This window comes from Lonchura striata, chromosome 18 (genome assembly GCF_046129695.1).
Source record: "Lonchura striata isolate bLonStr1 chromosome 18, bLonStr1.mat, whole genome shotgun sequence".
NCBI classification, from domain to species: domain Eukaryota; kingdom Metazoa; phylum Chordata; class Aves; order Passeriformes; family Estrildidae; genus Lonchura; species Lonchura striata.
The window spans coordinates 7,584,324-7,607,360 of record NC_134620.1 but is presented as its reverse complement, the minus strand read 5'-3'; the positions used below and the strand labels follow the sequence as shown (position 1 = coordinate 7,607,360).

At 37.8% G+C, this 23,037-nt stretch overlaps 1 protein-coding gene across 2 annotated transcripts in view; it reads right to left on the bottom strand.

The window, feature by feature from the left end:
* The window catches only part of LOC110478099 (septin-2), a 35,081-nt gene extending 12,044 nt beyond the window's left edge, over positions 1 to 23,037 (bottom strand). For both annotated transcript variants that reach the window (XM_021544542.2, XM_021544541.2), the window contains exons 1-11: positions 22,948 to 23,037; positions 18,175 to 18,226; positions 16,987 to 17,086; positions 15,468 to 15,554; positions 14,752 to 14,875; positions 10,158 to 10,292; positions 9,579 to 9,696; positions 4,920 to 5,021; positions 3,972 to 4,117; positions 2,896 to 2,979; positions 1,918 to 1,975 (exon numbers count right to left, since the gene is read on the bottom strand). In XM_021544542.2, the coding sequence (XP_021400217.1) occupies positions 1,918 to 1,975; positions 2,896 to 2,979; positions 3,972 to 4,117; positions 4,920 to 5,021; positions 9,579 to 9,696; positions 10,158 to 10,292; positions 14,752 to 14,875; positions 15,468 to 15,554; positions 16,987 to 17,086; positions 18,175 to 18,201 (981 nt within the window). In that variant the 5' untranslated portion in view covers positions 18,202 to 18,226; positions 22,948 to 23,037. The remainder of the gene's footprint in view (positions 1 to 1,917; positions 1,976 to 2,895; positions 2,980 to 3,971; positions 4,118 to 4,919; positions 5,022 to 9,578; positions 9,697 to 10,157; positions 10,293 to 14,751; positions 14,876 to 15,467; positions 15,555 to 16,986; positions 17,087 to 18,174; positions 18,227 to 22,947) is intronic.

Genomic DNA, 23,037 nt, shown 5'->3' with positions numbered 1-23,037 from the left:
ATGGAATGCAAGCCCATTTCCTCTGTGCCTCTTTCCTCCACAGATTTTTCCCAGTCTGAACCTTAGGAATGATCTGGAGATGAAGGGACTTCATACCAGCTTATCTACAGAAGATTCAGCAAAGCCTCTTGATCTCTTTGGAACAATAGAATGCAGAAGTTAAAAATGTATTTGTTTTTTCAAGTTCTAACCTAATCCCCCGCAACTTCAGCAGCAATTATTCAGAGATGATTAGCCCCAGAGGAAACTTTCAAAGTCTGTCCCCTGAGAAATTCAAAATTTCATCCCTTTAAGCCATATTATATAAAAGACACATTACATATTTATATATTGGTCTATTTTGACCACTCTGTGTCAATGCATAAATATTTTTAATATATATACACACATATATATATAGTGCCTGTCATACGAACACTTTCCAGAGAAAATATTTATTTATAAGAGACTTTTTTCAGACACAGGTCTTAAAACAAATAGTTCTACAAGAATACACAAGATTCTACTTAACTACTAGGTATGAATTTACATAGTTCAAATAACAGGAGAAACAGCTATGACTCAAATTGTTTAAATTTACTTTTCTGCTTGGAATCATTAAGAAAAAAATAGAAAAACAAACAATATTTTCAAAAAATGCTCTTGACTTTTTTGAGGCATTCAGTATTGCTGGCTATCAGCTGATGTGCTCCTGTTGCTTTGCACATGCCCCAGTAAATGGGAGGCAGTTAATTTGTGTAGAGAGCACTTGCAGAAGTTCCACTCTTGTATTTGCACAGTCATCAAGTGCGCTCATGCTGCCAAAATGCAGTTATATAGTGATAAATATGCAGCTCACTCAATTTCCAGTAATTCATATTATTAACTACTAATTATGGTGATAATCAGCTGCTTCTGTATTTCCTTATAGGAAAATTTTTTCCTATTTATATCAACTTGCAGGGTTAGCCAATAGCTAACCAGGGTCAACTATTTTTAAATATGGATGCTATAAGGAGAAAAGGAAATGTACAGACCAAAGTAAATTTCAAAAATTTCCATGTATGGGAGTCAATTTTCCACCTCAGAAACACACAAAACTATTTGTAGTTTGTTTTTTTTTTAAATTACAAATCATTGCACATGTGCAATGATCTTTCCTGCAGTTATGAATGTGGATCCAGGCTGAATTGGATAAAAGAAGAGTAAAGAGAAAAAACCCACTACCTTACAATTGGCAGCGAGTCTTCAGTTTTCACACTGAAAGTAGCATAAGCACTTGCAGCATACTGCTAGAATTTAAATACCAGGCTAAATTTTTCTGAGTCTCTACAACTTCAACATAAAAATACTAAGTTAAAAGGCCTAGCAATAACTTGGAAACAGAGTGAGAAATCAGGGCTTGAAAACAACAATTTCATAAACTGACAGACACAACAAAAATACTATGATGTAAGTCAAGGTTAAGATGAAAAACACATGTATTAATTATGGGTTTTTTAAGACTCAAGAGCCTATTTCTACTCCATAGCCACAAGACATAAGAATAAATTTACTGGTAATGTGCTTGCAGCAAGCACCGGCACATCTGAAATGACATAAGATTGTCAGTCTATCCCACCAAAGCAGGCAGCATGTGTAGCTGACAAAAATAAATTGATTTTAATACTTAAAATAGCAAATATCCTTATGGAAAATTAGCACCCAAACAAAAATGATAAACATTCTGCCTACAACCAATAGTGCACACACTGCCTCCCATCCACAATGCAAGCGACTATAAACAAAACACTGTAAGGGCCACTTGTATGGTCAGGTTATGCCTGTCATTTTGCACAACTCCAATCCTACCTGCCACAGGCAGTAGATAATACAGAAAACTGAAATTGCAACCTAGCATGTTATATTAAATAACAAGTTCTAGAAAGTTCCTCTTACCTCAGCCTCTTTCTGCTGGAGGATTCTATCCTTGTCTACCACTTCCTCTTCAACAGGCCTATTGAAGAAAAGAATGCATTGACAGCATAAAATACAGAAGTAAAAATCTCCAAGAACAGATTCAAGACTTATATTTCAATTAAGATAACATCATCAAAGTCTACATTCTTCCATAAAGGGCAAATTAGGACATTTGAAAAATCATGCTGCCCTTTTGCAAAAGGCCATCTTTACCCCACAGACTCTCTATTCCTTAAAATCTGATTTCTTTCCTGCTATATGGATATTTTTTTTTGTTTTAAATTTACTTTAATGAAGATATTTCCTTCACTATCTATGCATGGTACAAAAATCAACCATTAAAAAGCTGTGTAAGCTATTTAATTTCTTCTTTAGCATCAAAATGCTTTGCTGAATACTTGAAGAACAAGTGGAATGTAGAAAAGAGTAAGTTACTATCCAAAATGATGCAACAAAGGCTGTTGTGGGTTTTTTGCATTAAGTTGCCAAGCACAACCTTGCCAAGAATTTAAAAAGATATCATGAACTCCATAAAACACACAAATAATCAGAAAAGATTGTTTGGTCTAAACTTCTCTTTAGTTACATATGAAGGAGCAAGAAAAGCAATTCCTCCCTAAGCAGATAAACTGGGGCCTATTTATATTTGCCCACTAGAATTCATTCTCTTCAAGCAGACATCATTACATAAAACCTATCCTGCTTGCAGGCACCTTTTCTTCCTGCACATTCCAATTAAAATCATAGAGAAAAGGGGATTTAAGCTGTTTATAAGCACAGTACTTCACTATATATCATTCCTCTTCAAGAAGAGCATTTCATACAAATTTCTGAATTCCACAGATTGAAATCTCATCAGAAGTAATAGTTTAGAGGTGGGATTAGTTAGGAGGAAGAGCAAGTCCCCTGTCAGTGGGCAATGAGGAGCAGCAGAGCCCAGGGGCAGCACACACTTACTTGCCAGTGCGTTTTAGCCTCTCGGAACGGAAGTTCTCATAGTGCAAGTCTTGGGTCACCTCCTGCAGGTCCTGCATGTGTGTCCTAGAACAGGCAAAGGGCTACTGAACACTCAGCAAAGCAAAGAAAAACACCCTTTTATCTTTTGTTTCTGTTTAATCTAATGGATGTATTTACCAGAAAAGTAAATCGTTACAGACCAAGCCAGCCAGAACTCTGCTATTAAGTTCATTGATCTTTAATTCATTCCTAAGTACCCCACCAATATTATTCAAAGACCCAAAATATGCTGTCCTCCTCTTGGTCATTAACTATTTCAGATGAGTTGTTTATACCAGTTTGCAGTGTTAAGAACAGTAATTCAGAAAGATATTTTAATTCCAAAAGTATTTTATTACTTTTAAGTCCTGTCAAATATAATTTGTTACTGGGAACTAGGTGGAGCTGCTTGGCTCACACAACAGCTGACATTGCTCAACAATTTCCAATTGCCAAGAAAAAAAAGGAAAACCCACTTGCTCCCAGTGCCCAGCAGAGGGCAATCCCTGCCCAATGCTGAAGGAATCTGGAATGACACAACGGAATTAATTTCCAACAATAGCCAAACATCGTCTTGAAAAAAAAAAATCACTTAAAACCATTTACGCAGGCAGAATATCCGTATCAGCTAAAATCATAATGGGGTGGGGTATCATATTTAACAAAGGATTTCCCATGCTGCCAAGAAAATTGCACTTTGCTTTTAGAATATTCTTCACTTTGAAGAGTATTTTAAAAGCCTCTCTGCCCCACCAACTGCACAATAACAAAACTTCAGTTGGTATGTACAGCCATCAGATCAGTTCACATAAGGCATAAAACCATCACATATATCTGACAACATAAAATACAGAAAATATTTCCTGAATTGAGAGATCAGAGGGTACAGCAGGAAAACAAGCTGCAGGGGACTAAAATCTAACTCTACACTGGCATCAGGGATAGTTTTAAATTAAGGAATTAAGGTTGCTATAGGTTTTTAGTCACTGTGGCAGTTACGTCACCACAGGAGATGGGATCATTTTACCATTACTCACACCAGCATTGTGCGCAGCTTGAGGAAATCATTGTGCTCTGGATTTTCAACTTCAACAACTCCCCAGGGATACAGGCGGCCTCTGATTTTTTTCCCCTTCACCTCAATAAGTTGATTGGATCCAATAACAGCGAAGGGAATGCTAGCCTAGTTGAGACAGAAAAAACAAGTTACTGTTTTGATTTTTGGTTGGTTAGTTTTTGTATTTTGCTTTGTCTTTCTTTTAAAGAAAGCACAACAATTCAAGTAACAGGCAAGACAGGGGGAAAATAAATGTTGCCAAACACTCTCTACTAAAACCCTCTCGCACCAACGAATCGCATTCTAGGCAATGCAACCTCTCCTTATGAGCACCTGTAGCTGTGTTATGATCAACTTGTTTTAACAGAGGCCCAAAAGGAAATGACACTTCACTTTAGGAACACTGGACTGTTGTTAAAGTACAGTTTGGGCATAATGTGTCATCTGACATAACATGGAGAACAGCCAACAGAAACATACTTCAGATGCAGAGTGAAGTAGCTAGAAAGAGAATTTCAGACTCATTCTTCAAACACCTCTGTAAGCACAAAGAGGAAATTACTTCAGTAAAAGCTTGATTATCTGCTTTAACACGAGGCAAGTTGTTAATTAGTACAGCAACTGTAACACACACAATCTCACTCCTTGCTCACATGTTAAAACGTTTGAGTCAGAAAACAGACTGCAAATAATAGTTCATGGTGAACAGCGGTTTACATTTAAAAAGAGGAAAGAAGAGAAAGTCAAGACACACTACACTTGGAATTCTGATGCAGCGGAGACTGGAATAAAAGGGATTATAATTCAGAGTCAACACACAAAGGAAACTGAAATTTTCGACACATTGTAAAAAGAATAAAGTACCTTTAGGCATGTTGTAGATTGAAGAACTACAGCAGCAAAATTATAAACTAGGAGTGAAACTTGCCTTTAAAACTCTAGTTTGTTCTTTAAACTCTTCATCTTCATCAGAATCTGCATCAGGGAGCTGATAAATCCTAATGCCATGCTCAGAAATCTCATCCAGAACCTGAAAGTTTGCAAAAGAGAAAGAATAATACTCTTAATTAATTGTAGAGGTATTCAGTTAAAAATATATGAAATTGTTTAACTAGTCACCAATATTCACCTGACTCAGTGTCCAAACTGCAAAATAGCACAGGTTTGAAGATTTTTTAAAAGGCACAAAAAAAAAAAAGTATTTTTGGAAAACATAGCAAGTAAATAATTTTAAAATTCCAGAAGATTTACAAGGCAAATGCAGAAGCCAAGTGAGGTTAATATGAAAAAAAGAGTAGAAATAATAAGAAGGAATTCATTAGTTACAGAATCAAAACCACTCACCCCATGTCAAAGTATATTTTTGCGCATTTGATACGTTCAAAAATGTAGAAGACAGTGCCTAGTGCCTCTTGAATCAAAAAAGATAAAAGCTTATTATCCACTTAAACTGGAGAAAGTCATTAAAAATCTACTAAGAAAAAGACCCTGTTCTTCAAAAGTTTTCTTGGTCATTAATGTCTGAGGGTAACATTAAAAATACAGTATCTGTATTTCTGGGCACATTCTTTTCCTGCAGGGGTGAGCAGGCAGCATAAATCTAGGCCTTTGGCAGTTTCAAAAAGTGGCACAAGTCAATTCCTTTTTCAAAACCAAGGAGAATATTTCTGCTGCCACACTACTTAATATACTTAAAACAGCTCGTCACTGCATCAAACACACTGACAAGAGTTACCTTCAGTAAAGGAAGTGTGGTGCTATAAGGAGAGCAGGAAGAATGCCGAGATTCTACAATGACTCTCTCCAAAGGGATCTTGGATGTTTCAGCAGACTAGGGGAAGAACTGTGCAAACTTCCTATAGCAGCAACTGTAACCCCACCAACAGCACCTGAACCAAGCAGCTGCCCTGCTCAATGCTGCTCAATGAACTCTCAGCACAGACAAAGTCTGGGCAAATTCAGGGAAAGTTTTGAAGTAATGGTAAAAATATTCAGAGGAGCCTATGTAAGGACTTAGGATGCTATTACTGTGTATACAACTGGAAATTAACTTGGTAGCATGAAAATAAGCAGACTTCAAATAGGGAGATCTTAATGAGCCTTCTCTGAGTATTGTTGGGCTCATCCATCCTCTGTCATGATGGCAACCAACAGTTACAGAATAAATTAAAATTGTCCAACCAGAACTTAGTTATTTAACAGGTGTTTAAAAGAAAACAATTCTCCAGACCATTAGCAGAGGAAATACCATGTATGAGCCACAGCTGTTCCCTGACACTGTTTTCCTGCCAAGTATATAAACATCCCCCTCACTCACACACGCATGCACACTGAGCAAAGTACCACAAGACCCCACTTACACAGAGAGCAATATTTTATAGAGAGAAAAGAAATCTGGGAGTAAATGTTGCCAATAGCAATTAAGACATTCACATGATGACATTTAAATCAATGTATATTAGTGTTTTGCAAAATGAAAGAGACCTGAATTGTCACCAAATTACAATAAAAGATGTACAGCTGGGATGAGTGGGGCAGCACTGCAGTTCCATGCCTTTAAGTAGTTGCATAAAACAAGAAAGCACATTTAACCTGGCTGAGATCTTTCAGATAAAATGCAAGTGGAACAATAACGGGAAAGCCAACAGCAAGGGGTGCTAGAATAATATATTACAGCTGTTAAACCTAGTGCTTTCCTGAAAGGAAAAAGAATTGCAATAAAAACAAACTGTATTTTATGCTCCTAACAATGAAACAGCATTTTGCTTCTTCAAATCTGAATTTTATTGGCCTCAGAGGATTCTGTGTTCCTACAGATTAGCCTTCCCATGGGAAATTAAAAAAAAAGTCAAAATATTAATTCCCCTCTCATGAAGTCATTCTTTTGAGCATGTTTCCTTAGCACCCTTGCATGGCACAGCTTGTGAAACTGTCGTGCATTTCTTCCCACTCAAGAGTTTGAAAAAATAACTTTGAATTCCAGAAAGCCCAAACAGGAATTACTCCAAGCTGGGTTTCCTTTGCAAGCACCACGAGCTAATCTTGCTGCTTAGTCCATAGCGGTAAAACAAAAACATTTTACTTCAGATTGACGGCCAAATGGCAGAAACATCTAAAAAAAGTAAGACTTCAAGCTGCGTCAGCAAAGCAGGACTTTGATTCCTATTCTTGATTAGAGACTCTGTTGGCCAAGATGCTTTGAGTTAGAACAATATACAGTAGCTTTGATTTTCAAAGCTTTGGAAGCACATTATACATTTGACTTAATATAAACTCAGTTTGCAGAGTGACCTTTGCCAGCACTATAAAAATAAGGAAAACTTGTTTACCTGCTCCCTAACCACTCCCTTAGACTACAGATGCCCTTCATCTTGTTGTATTTTGCCAGTGCATAAATTTGGTGTTCATATGTCTAAGTCCAGACTGTTTCAAAGATTAGTTAGTTAAAAGTTAAATTCCCAGTGAATTCTATTTTTAAATAATTAATGTTCCACTTAAACGCCTCCTTCAAATCTTTCAACATTGTTCTGCTTCCAAATGCTGAACCAAAAAGTAAGCAACTACGGACACTGAGCCTGAAGCACACTGCTGAAAGGGTGAATTACAAGGATTTTACAAAAAGTAGCAGTTCCACAAATAATGCGAGATAAAGATCTTTCACAAAGTCAGTACAGTAACAGAAAAATAAAAGCAATAAAACCTACACAATCAGCCACATTTTTGCTCTATGATTTCCCTGCGAGTTCCTTCAATTTGAACACAGTGCACCTGTTGTTACCTTATAATATTTGTGGAGGAAGAAAATTAAAGTTCAAGAGCCTGGCCAGAATTTCTCCCAGCAAGATCCAAAGGTATCAATGAATTAACTTTTTAACATTTCCTCCCTCCTTTCACTTGATTCACCATAAAGCTGCTCATTTCTGTACAAGTATTTCCTCCTCTCTTCAGTGGATGTTTGCCTGCATTGCAGACAAGTTTTATACAGTCACACTGTCCCCACTTTTAACTTTCCCAGCTATGAAGAATTCATTCCATCTCTTGGGCAAGTTTTCTCACATCACTCAGCTTTATAGAATACAGCAGCAATGCCAGCAGTACCTCACCTTGTCAAAATGTAGCTTTTAATTTGCCCACACAAACCATGGCCACACCTACCACTGTGGCACTGGTTCACTCAAAAAAGTGCCAAATAAATCCTCTGAATTTAGGTGGAGTTCAGCCAATGTGTTGCTTTGCAGCATGATTTTGTCTATACTATTTTCTCAATAAATAAAACTGTAGTCCTTCCTCAAGAAAATAGAAAAATACTCCAAACACGAACACCCTTGGAATAAAGATCTAATAATCATTCTGAAGGTCCACAGGAAGTCACAGGTTCACAATCAAAACTGCTATGTCACGCATGAAAATGTAATATAAAAGATACCTTATAAAATGGTTTGCTCTGGTGTAAAATACAGACTGCAATTTAGAAGCACTAATTATCCCTACACTACTCAAAGAGTAAAGCTTTAAATTTGTAAAAATTCATAGGCTTTGCAGGGTTCAAACTCATTAAACTTTATAAATTACTGTACTGGTTTTGAGTCAATTGAATGTGACAAAGCTTCTGATCTCAACAAATTTTACTGGGCCACCTCTAAGCATACATAATACAATCACACCACCTACACTTTAACAAGGTGCACAAAGTCATTCTCAATGAAAGAGAATAAATCAGAGCAGATTAAATATTTACATTCACTGCTCAGATGATGCAATAAAATGGAAATTCGATTTAAGGTTAAAGACTTGTACAACCACAAATATTGACATTATTCCAATTAATTCACTACAATGTCATATCTGGCAAAAGCTGGTCTCTCTTGGAAGTTTTGTCAAAAAATAAAATTTCAAGATGCTGAGTAAACCTTGCAAAGCAAAGAATGATTTTAGTACCACTGTCTGGAAAGACTACACTGTCTCCACTACAACCCTGAGTATGTCCTGGTGTTTCAGATGAACACATAACCCAGCAGGGAAAATGTTCACATGTTCACACAACAACATGCATTTTCCTATAACAATGGAGCCACAAAAGCATCCTGCTCATATATTAACCCAACTGTCCTGTCTCTGTATTAGTGTTTTAGTTTGTTTGTACCATGGGTGCACTTACTTTAAGAGTTTCCAACCACATTTTACCACAAACCACACAGCAGAGTGCACAACCCAAGTACCTTCTGGATGAAACTGAAGACATGCCCTCAAAACACACCTAGTGCACTCCCAGCACTAAGGGGCACTTGGGCCACTGCTCTCAGACATCTCTCCACTTCTTCTTTCAGGATTGTCTGAACCCTTGTTACAAACCGAGTTGCTACTGGGTGCCCCATTTGCTTAGATACATGAAGCCAAGAACAGCCACATTCTTAGCAAGTGTAACTGGCAAAGCACATCAGAATTCAGTGAAGATTTCCCACCTCACACTTCCCCAAGATTAGGTCCTTGGCCAATATCATTCACCTCTCTTCAGTTTGAAATTACTTTATATTTGCCTTAATATTGTATGGGTTGCTCTGTTCTCATGATCAAGTGTTAGACCTACTCTTCTCTTCAGCCTCTCTCTCTCCTTCAGCGTCAGGGTGTCAGCCTTGGCAATCACAGGGACAATGTTGACCTTTCCATGAAGAGCCTTCATGAATTCTACATCTAATGGCTTCAGTCTGCCAACAAGCAGGGAAAAAAAAAGATTTAAAATAGGCATGGAATCTTGTGCTGTTTGTTTTATAACAGACCAAATGTATTACAAATTATTTATTTCAAGTGTCCACATAATATTATTTTCATAATAAACTATTAAGCCTAATGCCCTTGCTTATCAACTTGGTTGTGCAAAGTTTAAGTTGTAATTAAAACTGTCTCTATATAATGAAGTGGATATTAAAAGCATTTGTTTCTGAGTTACAAACAATGCAGTACTGACTGTCTTGAAACAGTATTAAATGCAAAAGGGGATAAAGTAAAAGAGAGCACTAATCTCCATAGACTGTTTTAATTGCACTGCTATTTGACAGCTTGGTAACTCAACATTACTGCTGAGTTACCAGTTCAAGTAACAAACAGACTTATGAACTGTTATGAAGGTACGACACCCTAAAGTACAAAAGCTCAAGCTTTTCCTTACCCATGCCCAAAAGGAGAGATGAAGTAGAAGCAGCAGTGGACTCTGTTGTCTATAATGTGCCGCCTGTTCAGACCACTCTCATCATGTAGGTATCGCTCAAACTGGTTGTCAATGTAGTGAATAATTGTTTTGAAGCTGTGGTATGGGAAGGGGGAAAAAGAGAGGCATCTTACATCAGCTTTAAATAATAAGGAAAGTATCATGAAAAGATAAGAACAGAAGGAGAAACACACTCTTATTAAAAACATGACTGTTACAGAAAATTCAACTTCCTAGCATTTTATCCAGTACTGAGGAAAAATATTTTGATAATGCAAAAGGGTGTTTTCACAACAATCGCCAAGTGTCAACTTATGCCTAGAGCCAATTTCAAGTGTTACTCTGTTCACTGGATAAAAAGTTCAAGTGCAAGCTCAGAAAAAAGCACTTGGTGCTGAGACAATACAGGAACAGAAGATTGAGGATTTTTCTGCCTTTTTTCTGGTGGTAGGGGCTGAGGATTTGTTTTTAAACTGGTTGATGAATGATATATCCCGGATATCCTCTTGATTTACAATCCTGAACCTAGAGCCAGGTTTCTATAGTTACCTATGAAAATTCTGATATTCTGCTTGAATTAAGTACAAATACATTTGCAAGTCATGCACTCAAGCATCACATGATTTATTAAGCTATTTTTGTTACCTTACAGAATTCTTTTCTGATGGCAATGAAAAAAAAAAACCTCCTACTTAGTTCAAGGCAATTTAAAATATTCCCTACAAAGAAGTAAATGAGCACAAAATCTGATCACAGATTAAGCAGACACAGAGAGCAGTGACTAGAGAGAGAATAGAAAATAATGCATAAGAAGATCATTTTAAGCTATTCCAGAGTATGCAGACACCTGCAAACACCATTTACTTAAAAGGACACTTTATATTAGGTACTGCAGGGGAAGGGAAGTGAACAGCTGACGTAAATAAGGTTAGGCAGATAACTGTGTATCATGATCGTGTCTTAAACTACTTGAGAAAAAACTAAGCAGAAAGCTTAACTTGAGAAATAGGAACATCCATATTTCTGTTGCTGAGAAAACACAAACTTGATGAGATACATTTAAGGAGGAAACAGAGCAGATAACAGAAAAGAAAATTAATAATTTGGAAAATGAACATGGAATGCTGGCAAACACTGTGATAGGCAGCAACATTTGACCCAGAGCTGCAAGGCTGCAAAGGAGATAATAAAAGAAAGTAACAAGAATGATGGAAAAGATCCTGGAGGGAATTTGACTCTTCAAAGCTAAGTAAGCTTTTGGATTGAGAAGGAATAAATCCACGGTAGAATATATATACACACAAGTTTACATCGTTGCAAGATTTGGCTATTCTAAGTCATATTACAGAAGACAACAAAGCAAAAAATGGAATTCATTTGGCTTTGACCTTAATGCTACTCATTAGGAAATAGTAACTTAATACCTAAATGTGCTGAAACACATCAATATGGTTTTTGTTCCTATTAATCTTCAATACCTCTCTTAGCTGGTAAAAGGTAACAAGACTGAAGACATGCAAATACTAGGACAGAAACCAAACAATAACAATGGGAAAGAACTATCACACATTTCTCTGGTAATGTAATTAGTTTACGTGCAGTTTTCTAGGTCTAACAGCTATAATTTTCCCTATAAATATGGTGTTAGTGTCCTGTACCTCCTGACTTCCGGGAAACACCTGGCTTACACCACAGTGCTGTCATAACTTGGGAGATAGCACATCCTGTATTGTAACAGCAAACAACACAAACGCTGCATTTAAGCCCACTGGGGCAAAATTAATATTATCAAGCTGCCAAAACCCATAAAATGTAACCTAAGTCAGTTTAGGGAAAAAAAAAAAAAAAAAAAAAAAAATTAGCAACAGCCAAAGAGCTGAGAGCAGCTATCAAAGAATGACCTGTGACACTGCAAGCAAGATGAAATAAAGAGTGTGATCAGCAATATCTAACAAGTTCACCTCTAGTCTGTTTTTGTCAACCACATTTTTGAGGTCAGATATCAAAGCAAATCTAAGCATTAAGCAATTTTTCCTCCCCTGATTAGATCCCCTCTCTTCTCATGAAGAATGTTATTTTAAGGACACGCTTCTCTCATGATCCCAATGTACTTATACATGGGAAAGATGGTGAATGCGTCAAACCTCCCACCACAAAGAATTTTGCTTTTCTCCAAACACACCCCTAAACTGATGTCATGAGCAATCCTAGGTGTGGGTCTGGTTCTAGAATACAGAACTCCAGCCAGCTTCACACAGAATCTTAAAAGATTCACATAGAATCTTAAAAAAAATCACCACCGTAAACTGTGGTTCACCTCCACCTTACCTTTCAAATTGTTTTAAGTACAGTAGCATCCAGAAAACAAAAATTACTTCAGAAAATGTGTTGTACTAAATCTATAGCAAATCATTTCCTAATCCAACACTGCTGTTTTTCCAATCCAGTAGACTTCCTGGACATACTCTTATTAGCAAAAAATCCTTATCAGTACTTTTTCTTTGACATAAAATACATAAAAATCTACCTCAGCTCCCATCCCTGAAAGTCAAACTCTAAAATTTAGCCCTTTCATCAACGCATAAAAGCCCAAAAGACTAAAAGCCATTAGGGAACCTACTCAGAAGAAAGATACTTGAAACACTGCCAGTGACTGCAACCTCCTAGAGACACCATGCCAGTTTGATTTACCTGTGCTTAAAAATAGCCTTAGTAAAATTTGGCACCTCAAAAAACAAATAGTCTGTACAAATTGCAGCCTTCCCAAAAAAAGGGCTTTATAAATCTTGGATCATGATCAGCACTATCAGTGAACCACAACTGCAGTAAATGTGCTTGAACACAAACATAAGTTCAAGAACATGAACTTGCTCCTTCCTCTGAACTACCAAGGAAGGAAGGTGGTTGCACTGGGTTAGTCTTCACAGATCAAAACAAAAAGTCTGCTCATCCAAGTCCCTGAGACATCCTGTAAAGATTAAGACACTTTGTCAAAATGACACTTACCACGGCTGAAAGGCTTTTCATGTGACATAAGTAGACTAAAGAGATACCATTAACTACATCTTTTTATTTTGTAAGATGTAAGTAGTATTTGTTCCTGTAGTATATTTGATGTTTCATATTTGTCACATAAAATTACGTATAAATTGTTCTACTCAGCTCTGAATCACCATGCAATGATTCTATTCAGAAAGCCTCCAAAAAGAAAGGGGAAAATCTGAACACGTAGGTCTCTAAGAAACATCTGAGCAGAATAAACAAAGGGCATTAGAATACAATCAACAGGAAGAGCTCTCTGTAACACAATGCACAGGCTGCAGAGCTCTCGGCTCCAGCGGAAGGAAGCTCTAGTCAACAGTGCACAAAATAAGCAAGATCATGATGCAGCCCAGAAAGATGCCTTTGTGTTATTCCAAAAGTTCAATTTTTTTTCAACTTACTAAAGTAGGAAAAGTGGAAAGAAAATAGAAATCTCACTAGAGCTTCACTTTCAGACTTTCATTTACAGTGTTTTACAGAACTTCACTGCCTTGACTTTTACTGTGTTCCTACATCTACACCATAGAAAGAAGAGAAAAACCATCTGATAATAAGAACACTGCAGGTACATAATTCTGTCAATGAAAGATTACAAAACATTCCATTAGCATTATATATGTTTCTTTTATCTGCTATTTATCTATTTCCTGATCTTTAACTTACAGTGAAGGACTCAAATCAACCTGTATTATGTTCCATTTTGTATTATGTATTTATGTTCCATTTCTCTGCACAGTGATCCTTGTTTGTCTTGGCATTACCACCACCACCACAAATAAAGTGTCAACAAAATTAACAACTGAGTAAAATACATATTGTTGGCACTTCTTAGAAGACAATCATGTGAAAATTCAAAGTTTTAATCCATTGAAACTAGAAGCATCCCAGTAAGGAAATCTCATCTTTATTTGAAAAAATTAATCAGCTTTCCACAGTTAAAGAGAATTGTCTGAATGTGATTATTTGGAAATTACATTTATGAACTTATTTTGTTACAAATTGCATAGACTTATATAGATTTTTTTCTTCATAATCATTATGCTAAAGCAATTATTTTCCAGTGTATCTACAGACAATTATTTCATCCTTTTTTAGATTGTTGGTGATATTTGGGCAAGAGAGAGCCAATTGGTAACTTCATCATAAAAAAACACCAGCTGTACCCAAGATGCTGCATATAGAGGACAGGGAATGAAAAGAACTGTTTTACAAACATGGAAACTGGATGGGCCAGAGACACAGAAAGTAAAAGACAAAAAGTTTCCCTCCACCAGAATTTTGCTCTATTGGAATGGCCATAGAGACAAAAAGCTGACTGCAGTGCTCAGAGAAATTTTTTGAAGAAGAGGCTGTTAATTTTGAGGCAGAATCACAGACACACCCTACAAAACTTTTAAAAACATCAAAAGTGTTTAGAAAATTGAAACTGAAGTTGTAGAAACTACCAGACACACTAGAATCGTGTTTGTGTAAGACACACACTTTATTAACAAAGCAGTATTTCCACACATACCAGTCCTGGCTGTTAATGGCATCTCCATATCCTGGTGTGTCAACTACAGTTAAACGCAGCTTCACCCCTCGCTCCTCTATCTCTACTGTAGAAGCTTCGATTTGAACTGTCCTCTCTATTTTCTCTAAAATAAAGGAACATTAGGATTGTTATTTGCCTATCAATTCCTGCAGAGACCTCCACAGGAGAGAGACACAGAGGAGGAACTACAAGCTCAAGTGTGTTGTAACCTACATGACATAAAATATTTTATCAAAACACACAAAGCAGTAAGCAGAATTAAACACCATGTTTTTCTAAGTAAACAAGGAACAATTAATTAAAACATGGGTTTACTTATGAAAATATGCAAAAATAAAATAATACTCAATAGATTATTTGTCAAAAGGTTATTTACACCTCTAACCAGAATTTAATGCACTAAAGACAAAAAGTAGTAAGAAGAAATAGGGATTAGAGCAAAACCACATTTAGGTATATTGATACCTAAAATGTTTGTGAGGGTTATTTTTTTAATAGCAACTGATAAAGAAATAAAAGCCATGTTTGAAAGGAAATCTAAATAAGAAAATGACAGCGCTACAAAACATAATTTAGGAAATGTAAATACAGCATGATGAAGTGGTGTAATGGGTAAAGAATGAAGCAATATTAACTGAAAGAACGTGAAATTTTATAGGATGGAGTGTGCTGGAGGAACTGCAAACCACATTTACCTGCAGCTCCAGGAATATAACGTTCTGGATAAAGATCAGTCAGGAACAGACTGTTAATTAAAGTGGATTTTCCTAAGCCAGACTCACCTAAAAACAAAATAATTCAGGTTATTTAGCATATACACTTTTTACTCCAAGAATTTTAAAGTACCTTGTCTTTCTCCAAGCCCACATTATGGAGGAAAAATAATTTGTTCATCAGGATCCACCCTAGCTTTTGATATAAAAACATCAAAGGTTCAGCTAAGCACTTTGAAAACACCGGAAAAACAAGCCTCCAGTGTTCTCCTAAATGTTACATGAAAATTGTAAGTTTACTGTAACAGATGTCACAATAAAAGCTGAAAGGTTATATAGCACTTGGACTATAGATTTAGAGATAGCTCAGTTACTTGAGAGAAATTTTCATTTAAACTTACAAAATGCGGAGCTTCAACTCTCCTGCTGAAAATTTCTGAGAGTTTGAAGGTTTTCCTAAGCTACAAATTAAACTTGGAACACTGCGGGGAAGACAAATGAGTAAAGCAGTCCCAAACTAATAGTCAAGTTTTGCACCCTTACACTTAAGCCCATATAGGTTGTATGAAATTGAAAATCATACAGCAAATTGTTCAAAATTCACCTGAAAAATGTCATCATTATGCAACTTCAAATGATACAAATGTTGTGCTATATCTAAGTAATGAAGTTAAACATGCAAATTTAACTACTAAATCTGAGTTTCAAAAAATCGCTTGTTTCCTAATTCAAGGAATCAAAGGAGCCAGCATTTAGACCAAGTGGCCATATTATTTTAGATGCTACTAACACGAAATTAGAGATGAAAAAATTATCTGTATTTCTCATCACAAATGACACAACAGAAGAATTCTACAATTATCACAAATTACCTGTTTATCTCACAAACACTGCTGAATATTGTCACCAAGTAATCCCAAATGGTACTACAGAGCACATTTTCATTTTTCACTAGCTGCTACAAAAGGGTAACAGTACTGTGGATTCCCTTTGCACATGCAAACCATTAAACTGATTTAATGTAAACATAATTGAACATCACTAGGAAGAGCTTTGTTCCTAAAGGACTCTCCATCAAAGAGACTCAGAGGTGCTCATTGACAGAACAGGCAAATTACAGGTTTATCTCTGACACTAGAGTGAGTCAGTACAGAACAGCAGAAAACACAACAGCAGCATCACCATTTCAACAGCAAAACACTCACTGTGTGCATTCATGCCTTCAGTAGGGAAATAAGAGAGAAAGATTAAACAACTACCCCTGTCATCTGACGATGAATCAGAAATGGCAAAATGTCCTGTTGGCTCCAAGTCTTCCTCTTTAATCACTATAAATACTCCCTCCTACTAAACATGACAAAATAGTAACAGATGTAATTAGAAAGTGTATAGAGGTTCAAAGATTTTTCTACTGTGTAACAGTCAATTGCTAAGTAGGAAGATGTATACATCTATGTGAAAGAAATGTTGTATAACAGTCAAAAATACTTAAAGAACTCACCAACCACCATGAGTGTGAATTCAAAGCCCTTCTTCACAGATTTCCTGTGAACCTGGTTGGGCAGATTAGCAAATCCCACATAGCCTGCCGAGTCGGAAAACTGACAAGAAAACAAAGGTTGAATGTAAATGAGATCCCTTTCCCCTTAAAAAGTTCAAAAAGAGTTTACTTGATTCTACACAATAAAGTGAAGGGATATATAAAGTACAAGGAAGAATAGAGAATGAAACCATTTTTGCTGCAATGGTAAAGCAGACCTTAAAAAGGCTCATCTACCAAGCAGGCTGATATAAATAGAAATAAGTACCTTGAGCTACACAAATAAAACTCTTCCCTTGGATAAAATAAAAATAAAAATCAGCAAGCTTGCAAGAACACACTATTATTAATTTTAAGAAATAAATACAGCTCAAAATAAAAAATTCTGTTCAAATTTGGTGTCTGCTGCTACTATCTTCTACAAAAATAATGCATATGCTTACAGGTAAAAAACAAGAACATTACACTAATGGAGGGGTTACTGAGATACAACCACATAGAGATGTATCTTTTGCTGGTTAAGTTGCTCACCTATCTTCACAATCTTTAGCTTCTAACACAAAAGCAGGAAAAAGAAACATGCCTGAAAAACTTATCAAAGAGATTTGGACTATAAACAGGGCAGTCTGCTCCAACATCTGCTACGCATTGACTGAAAACCTAACAGGAGCCTAAATAAGAACTGCAGCCATCTGATTTAGGTACCTGTGGGCTACCTGGAACCAGATGTTTTCTATACTTGAGTTTATGATGAGAACAGGCTTTTTACAATGCCATACACTTCCAGTGGTGTGGGGGGATACAAGGGAAATCACTTAAAAGGTAATTATTTTTTTGCTAACAATCCTTTTAAAGCCCATCTAGGTGTGCAAAACCATTAGGAATGAAGGTTTGTCACATGACATTTCCTTAGGTGAAGGTACCATTTTAACTTTGTAAGCAGAGACTGAATGTCTGGTGGACACCATAAAATCTATCACTAGAATCACATACAACCTCTGTTTCTACTAAGAAGTTCCTTTTAAGAAACACATCTGAAGCAACAAGGTATAATTTATTCACAATTTTAGCACTTCAGTAAAATTACAAATGTTTTCAGAAGTTGAACTGACTCTAGACAAAACATTGGCTATGCAGCCATCTCTTTACCTTTACTTTTTCACCAGACTGAGACATGTTTCTTCACTTCAAGTTTCAGTCACTGGAAGAAAAAAAAGCCATAGTGCATGTTAGTGACTTGAAGATTACATTACTTTTAATTTTGAACTGATCAACTGCATGCAATAATCACATTTTATTCTAGTAGAATGAAATGTTACATACTCAAGGATTACCAGAACAAACAAGCCATAATCAAAATGTCTTCCTTCTGAAATAAATCACAGGAGTACTTAATTTAAATACTTAAGAATTTCAAATCAGAAAAATTCCTTTAAAATGCAAAATATTAAAATTTAGTATCATAACAAACTTTCACCCATCCTGTCTTTGTAGAAGGATGGTTCACAGATAGGCAAATGTAATGCAAATGTTGTCCAAACATTACATTCAAGAATTATTACCACATCCAAAAATTCTCATGAGAACAGGACACCTACATGATTCCCAGGTAAGGGTCAGAACATAACATTATTTTCAGTGACATCAAAGTGCTATTGCTGAATAGGACACTACACTTGGCTAACCCATGCTGGATGCAAAATTCATGCCAGTGTGAAGGACTATCAAAAGAGATTTGTTCTTTAGTATCAGACACCCAGAACAGCTGGACTTTGGCAAGCCCTTATCTCTTTACTCAAGGATGTTAGCTGTGCTATAGATTAGTTATCAGGGCAATTGCAAAGCCCTTTCATTTAGAGCAGCCCCAGAGCAGAGACAGGAAACACAGAAGGCAGGAGCACTTCACAGCTTGGTTTGTTGACAATGCAGCTCTTGGCCTGGAAAAGTAGGGAAGTGACCTATGCAGGCACCTGTGTGTTCAGACCTTCCTGTTGGGTAGCAGGAGTCATTTTAGCAGGATACAGTCCAGTTTCTGGCACTGGCAGTTTGACAGTCAAATCCTGGCAGAGACCAAGCTCTGGACCAAAGGAAAAGTCGAAGTTAGGATAATTGCTGCTTGGAGTTCTAAAGAAAACAGATCTTCAGCTCCCATCGTATTTCATTTGCCCTTCAGCAAGCATTTAAAATCCTGGCAGCTGTGCAGGTACCAGCTACCCTACAAGCAAGGACAGTTGTTTTTTTCCTCCTCCAACTACTTTTCCCCATACCCAGCTCATTTGCTTACTAATAAAAGCCCAATGCATCCACTGCCTGGAAAACAGGGAGGTCCTCATTCTAATAATCTGCCAGCCCCTACTTGTGTACTCCTCAAAACATTCTGGAAAGCATCCCTTAAGAATGGTTTTGAAAACCAGAGTTTCTTTTCCTTTGACCAGTATGCAAAAGCTCATTGAGGCCTCCAGCCAGCCATTGTCACAGATCCTTAAAGACACAATCCAACTGACAGAAGTAACTCGTTGCTCTGTTGACATCTTGTTTCTAACTTTGGAAACCTCTGTTGTCACCTTGTCAATAAAATTAGTAACATTGTTCAAGAGTTTAGAAAACTCATAGCTACTGAGTGCTAATGTAGATACACTAACCTATTTCTTACAGTAATGACAGAGGAGAATTGACCCAGGCTCACTGTCCATAGAGACAGGAGAATGATTCGGGATTCAATATGTATGGCAAATTCCCTACTTCTACTTTAAACTGACAGTATAGTCACAACCATTGTAGCATTATTCAAGTTACTTGATTAAAAAGCAGAAGAGTCAAAATTGCTGTCAACAGATTATGATACATTCAGCTTCAAAGTTAGTCTGTTATCGTATAAAGAACATTTTTTTCATAAAATCATCTGTTCCACAAGTACAGCTTACAAAACCTGTTTCCTACAAGGCAAACCACATCACATTGTGTCTTACTCTGACTGAAAAGTTGCTGTAGCCAAAGAAGCAGCCCAGCTGCTCTGATGACATCAGATTGCAGCTCGTACTTCCAGTTAGTAATTCCCCAATGTCTTTTGTTAGAATAGAAATGTGTTAGCTCAACAACAACAAAAAACCCCACAGAAACACCTGCTGTTCCACAACACTTAAGGTGCCGAGGCTCATTTGGGAGCTCAGTTGCTCAGCCTTGACATTTTGCAATTCCTTATACTGCCCTCATGAGGTTTCCTCGAAAATCATTCCACCAAACTTCCCGGATGTGCTGCCTTCCCAATGCTCTACCATCAAAAATCAAAACCTCAGAATGAACAAAATGCTACATGTTAAATCCTCTTATAGCACCAAACAAGCACAGCACTCCCAGCACTGCTCACTAGTGAGAGTTTGGTGCTGGACCAGTCCTTGCTGTGCATCACTGACCACAGAAATCCACAGCTCTGTCTGCACACAGCTGACTCAAACATCAAAACAACATGAAGCTGAATCTTTGACAATGCTCTGGGTAGTTCACACACCTGGAAATTTTAACATCTACTTTCTTATCAATTGTCCAGAACAAAATGTATAAAAAAACCCCACAACTAAGGCAAACCAGAGCAAGAACTGTATCTGTTCTGTTTGCTTTAGATTTTCAAAGTACTCTTTCAATCAGTATGAGATAAGCAAAACAGCACATACAAAACAGTTCAAGGAGAAAGGAATAGATAAGATACATTTGCAACAACTTACAAAAAGCAGTGAAACTTTATCTGTAAATAATGCTGGGCCCTACTTAGGGCACTGTGCTACAGCATAAGAATGTCCAAATCTGGTTTTGAACAGTGGATAACACAACAAAGTTTCATTTTGGATTCCAACAAATTCCTATCGTGAACAATTTGATGTTGGCAATGTAGAGGAGAAAAGTGCCACCGAGTTCAGCTGCAGCTGGAACGTGCCATCCCACTGTCCTCTGCTAAGAGCAGTATTCCAGTGAGAGAGAAAGACAGAGGAAGGAAAATGGGTCATTTCCTTTGTTCCTGTCAGGATGCAAGAAGTAAACTGTGAGGAACAGGCAGACTGGGAGCTTCTCAATAGGAACCAGCACAAAGAAAGCACTACCAAACATGTACAAAGAGCGTGTCCATATAAGGATATCAAACAACATTTTCAAATAAGCACTTCAGAGTGACCTTACAACCATCTCGACAAGCAGAACAGACCTCCTGATTTCTCAAATGAGGCTTCTTCCTTCCATCAGAGGCTGTATAACTCAGATACTTTTTTTGGCAGTATTTAATAGCCACTGGCAGGAGTAAAGACTTTCACAGGTTCCCCAGTGCTGGAAATGGTCTCAGCAATGTCAGCATTCTGAAGTCACTTTTCAGACTTAAAGCAGACAGAAACACCAAGATATGGCAGTAAAACAGCAGTATTTGTGGTTTCTCACTAAAAGAACTACAAAATTCAAGGAAGACATGTCAAATCTGAGTCACATCAATAATAATAGAAAAAATTGCATGATTCTGTGAATCACTGAGTCCTAACAAATGTATCCAGCACAGCCTGTTCTGTGTGCCATGCTTTGTTCCTGGCATGTCCTAACCTCCACTGTGGGAAACCCCCTCCAGATGAGCAATCCCAGATGGTTTCATTTTCCTGATTAGAAATAGGTATTATCAATTGAAGGAATGCTCTTTTACACACTAACAATTCTGCCTTACTCCGATTCAGGAAAATGACTGTATCACTTCCACGAAAGATGAAATTTACAGCAAATGCAACAACCCAAATGTGTCCTTTGCACACAGACCATGCTAAGTGTGAGCCACTGCTCTGGCTCGGAACTGACGTTTAGAGCTCAGAAATTCTACAGATTTCCTTCTGGTATTGCATTTGAACCAAGGAAATTGTACAGGTATTACTACTGGGAATGCATCAGAATTTGGAACATGCCTGTGACTCAACAGCACACATATGCACAGCAAAAGGAACATGGATTAAGCAAGAGTTCAACCACCTGTATGAGCACTATTCTTACAAGGTCAAGAAAAAACAACACACAAACCTAAAGCTCTAATCCTAAATATTTTATTTAAAGTTCAGTTACAACAGTAACGTATTACTCTAAACAACTTCCTTTTGTACTGTTTCATCAATGAAAACAGCCACTTGAAATGCACAAAGGAAGTAGTGACATCGTTCTTGTAAATGATCAGTTTTAGGGATGATGTTTCTGTGCAAGCAGCGTTAGACAGTATTTTTGCCGAGTTACTGTGTCAAAAAGCACTGTTAAACGGACCTATAGTTGTGAAAAAACAGGGGCTTTTAAAAATTAAAAAGACAAACATATTAGCCACGATCACTCATCAGAAAACAGGCAGCTCTGCCTCACACCCACAGAGCTCAAGTATAATTGTGGACATACTGCCAACTCACAGCAAACTGGTAAGTTTGTATTTAAATCATTTCCAAGCCATGCTTAAGTCTCACGATACCACGAAGTCTCTGACTTAGACGTGAACAGTAATTAAAGACAAAAAGAAGCGCAGCACGAGTTCGGCCTGTTGCCAAAGCAGGTTCCCGTCGCTCCGTGCATCCCCCAGCAGCCGCAGTCCCAGGGTGGTGCTACAATTTTAAAAGCATCCGAGGAATGCCCAGCGGGGACAGCACTTCCTGCTCCATCCTCTCCTCGCATCTCCGGCTATCCCAGCACCGCGGCCTTGTCCGCATCCCAGATTAATCCTCGCCTTGCTTTAAAAAGGAATCAAGGCGCGCACGAAGCGGCCCCACAGCGGCGTCCCGGGGCCGCTCCTCCCGTCCCCACACAGCGGCGGCACAGCCCTCCGCGCAACGGGCGGCGCAGGCAGGCCCGAGGCCCTGCGTGCCCGGGGGAGCCCCTGCAGCGCCGCGGGGCCGCGGTCCCGTCCTGTCCCTTCTCCTGGCTCACCTGAGGCCGCGGCCGCTCCCGCCGCCAGGCCGCGATCCGCCGCTCCGCCCCACAGCCCTCCCGCATCCCAGCGGCCGCCGCGGCGCCGCG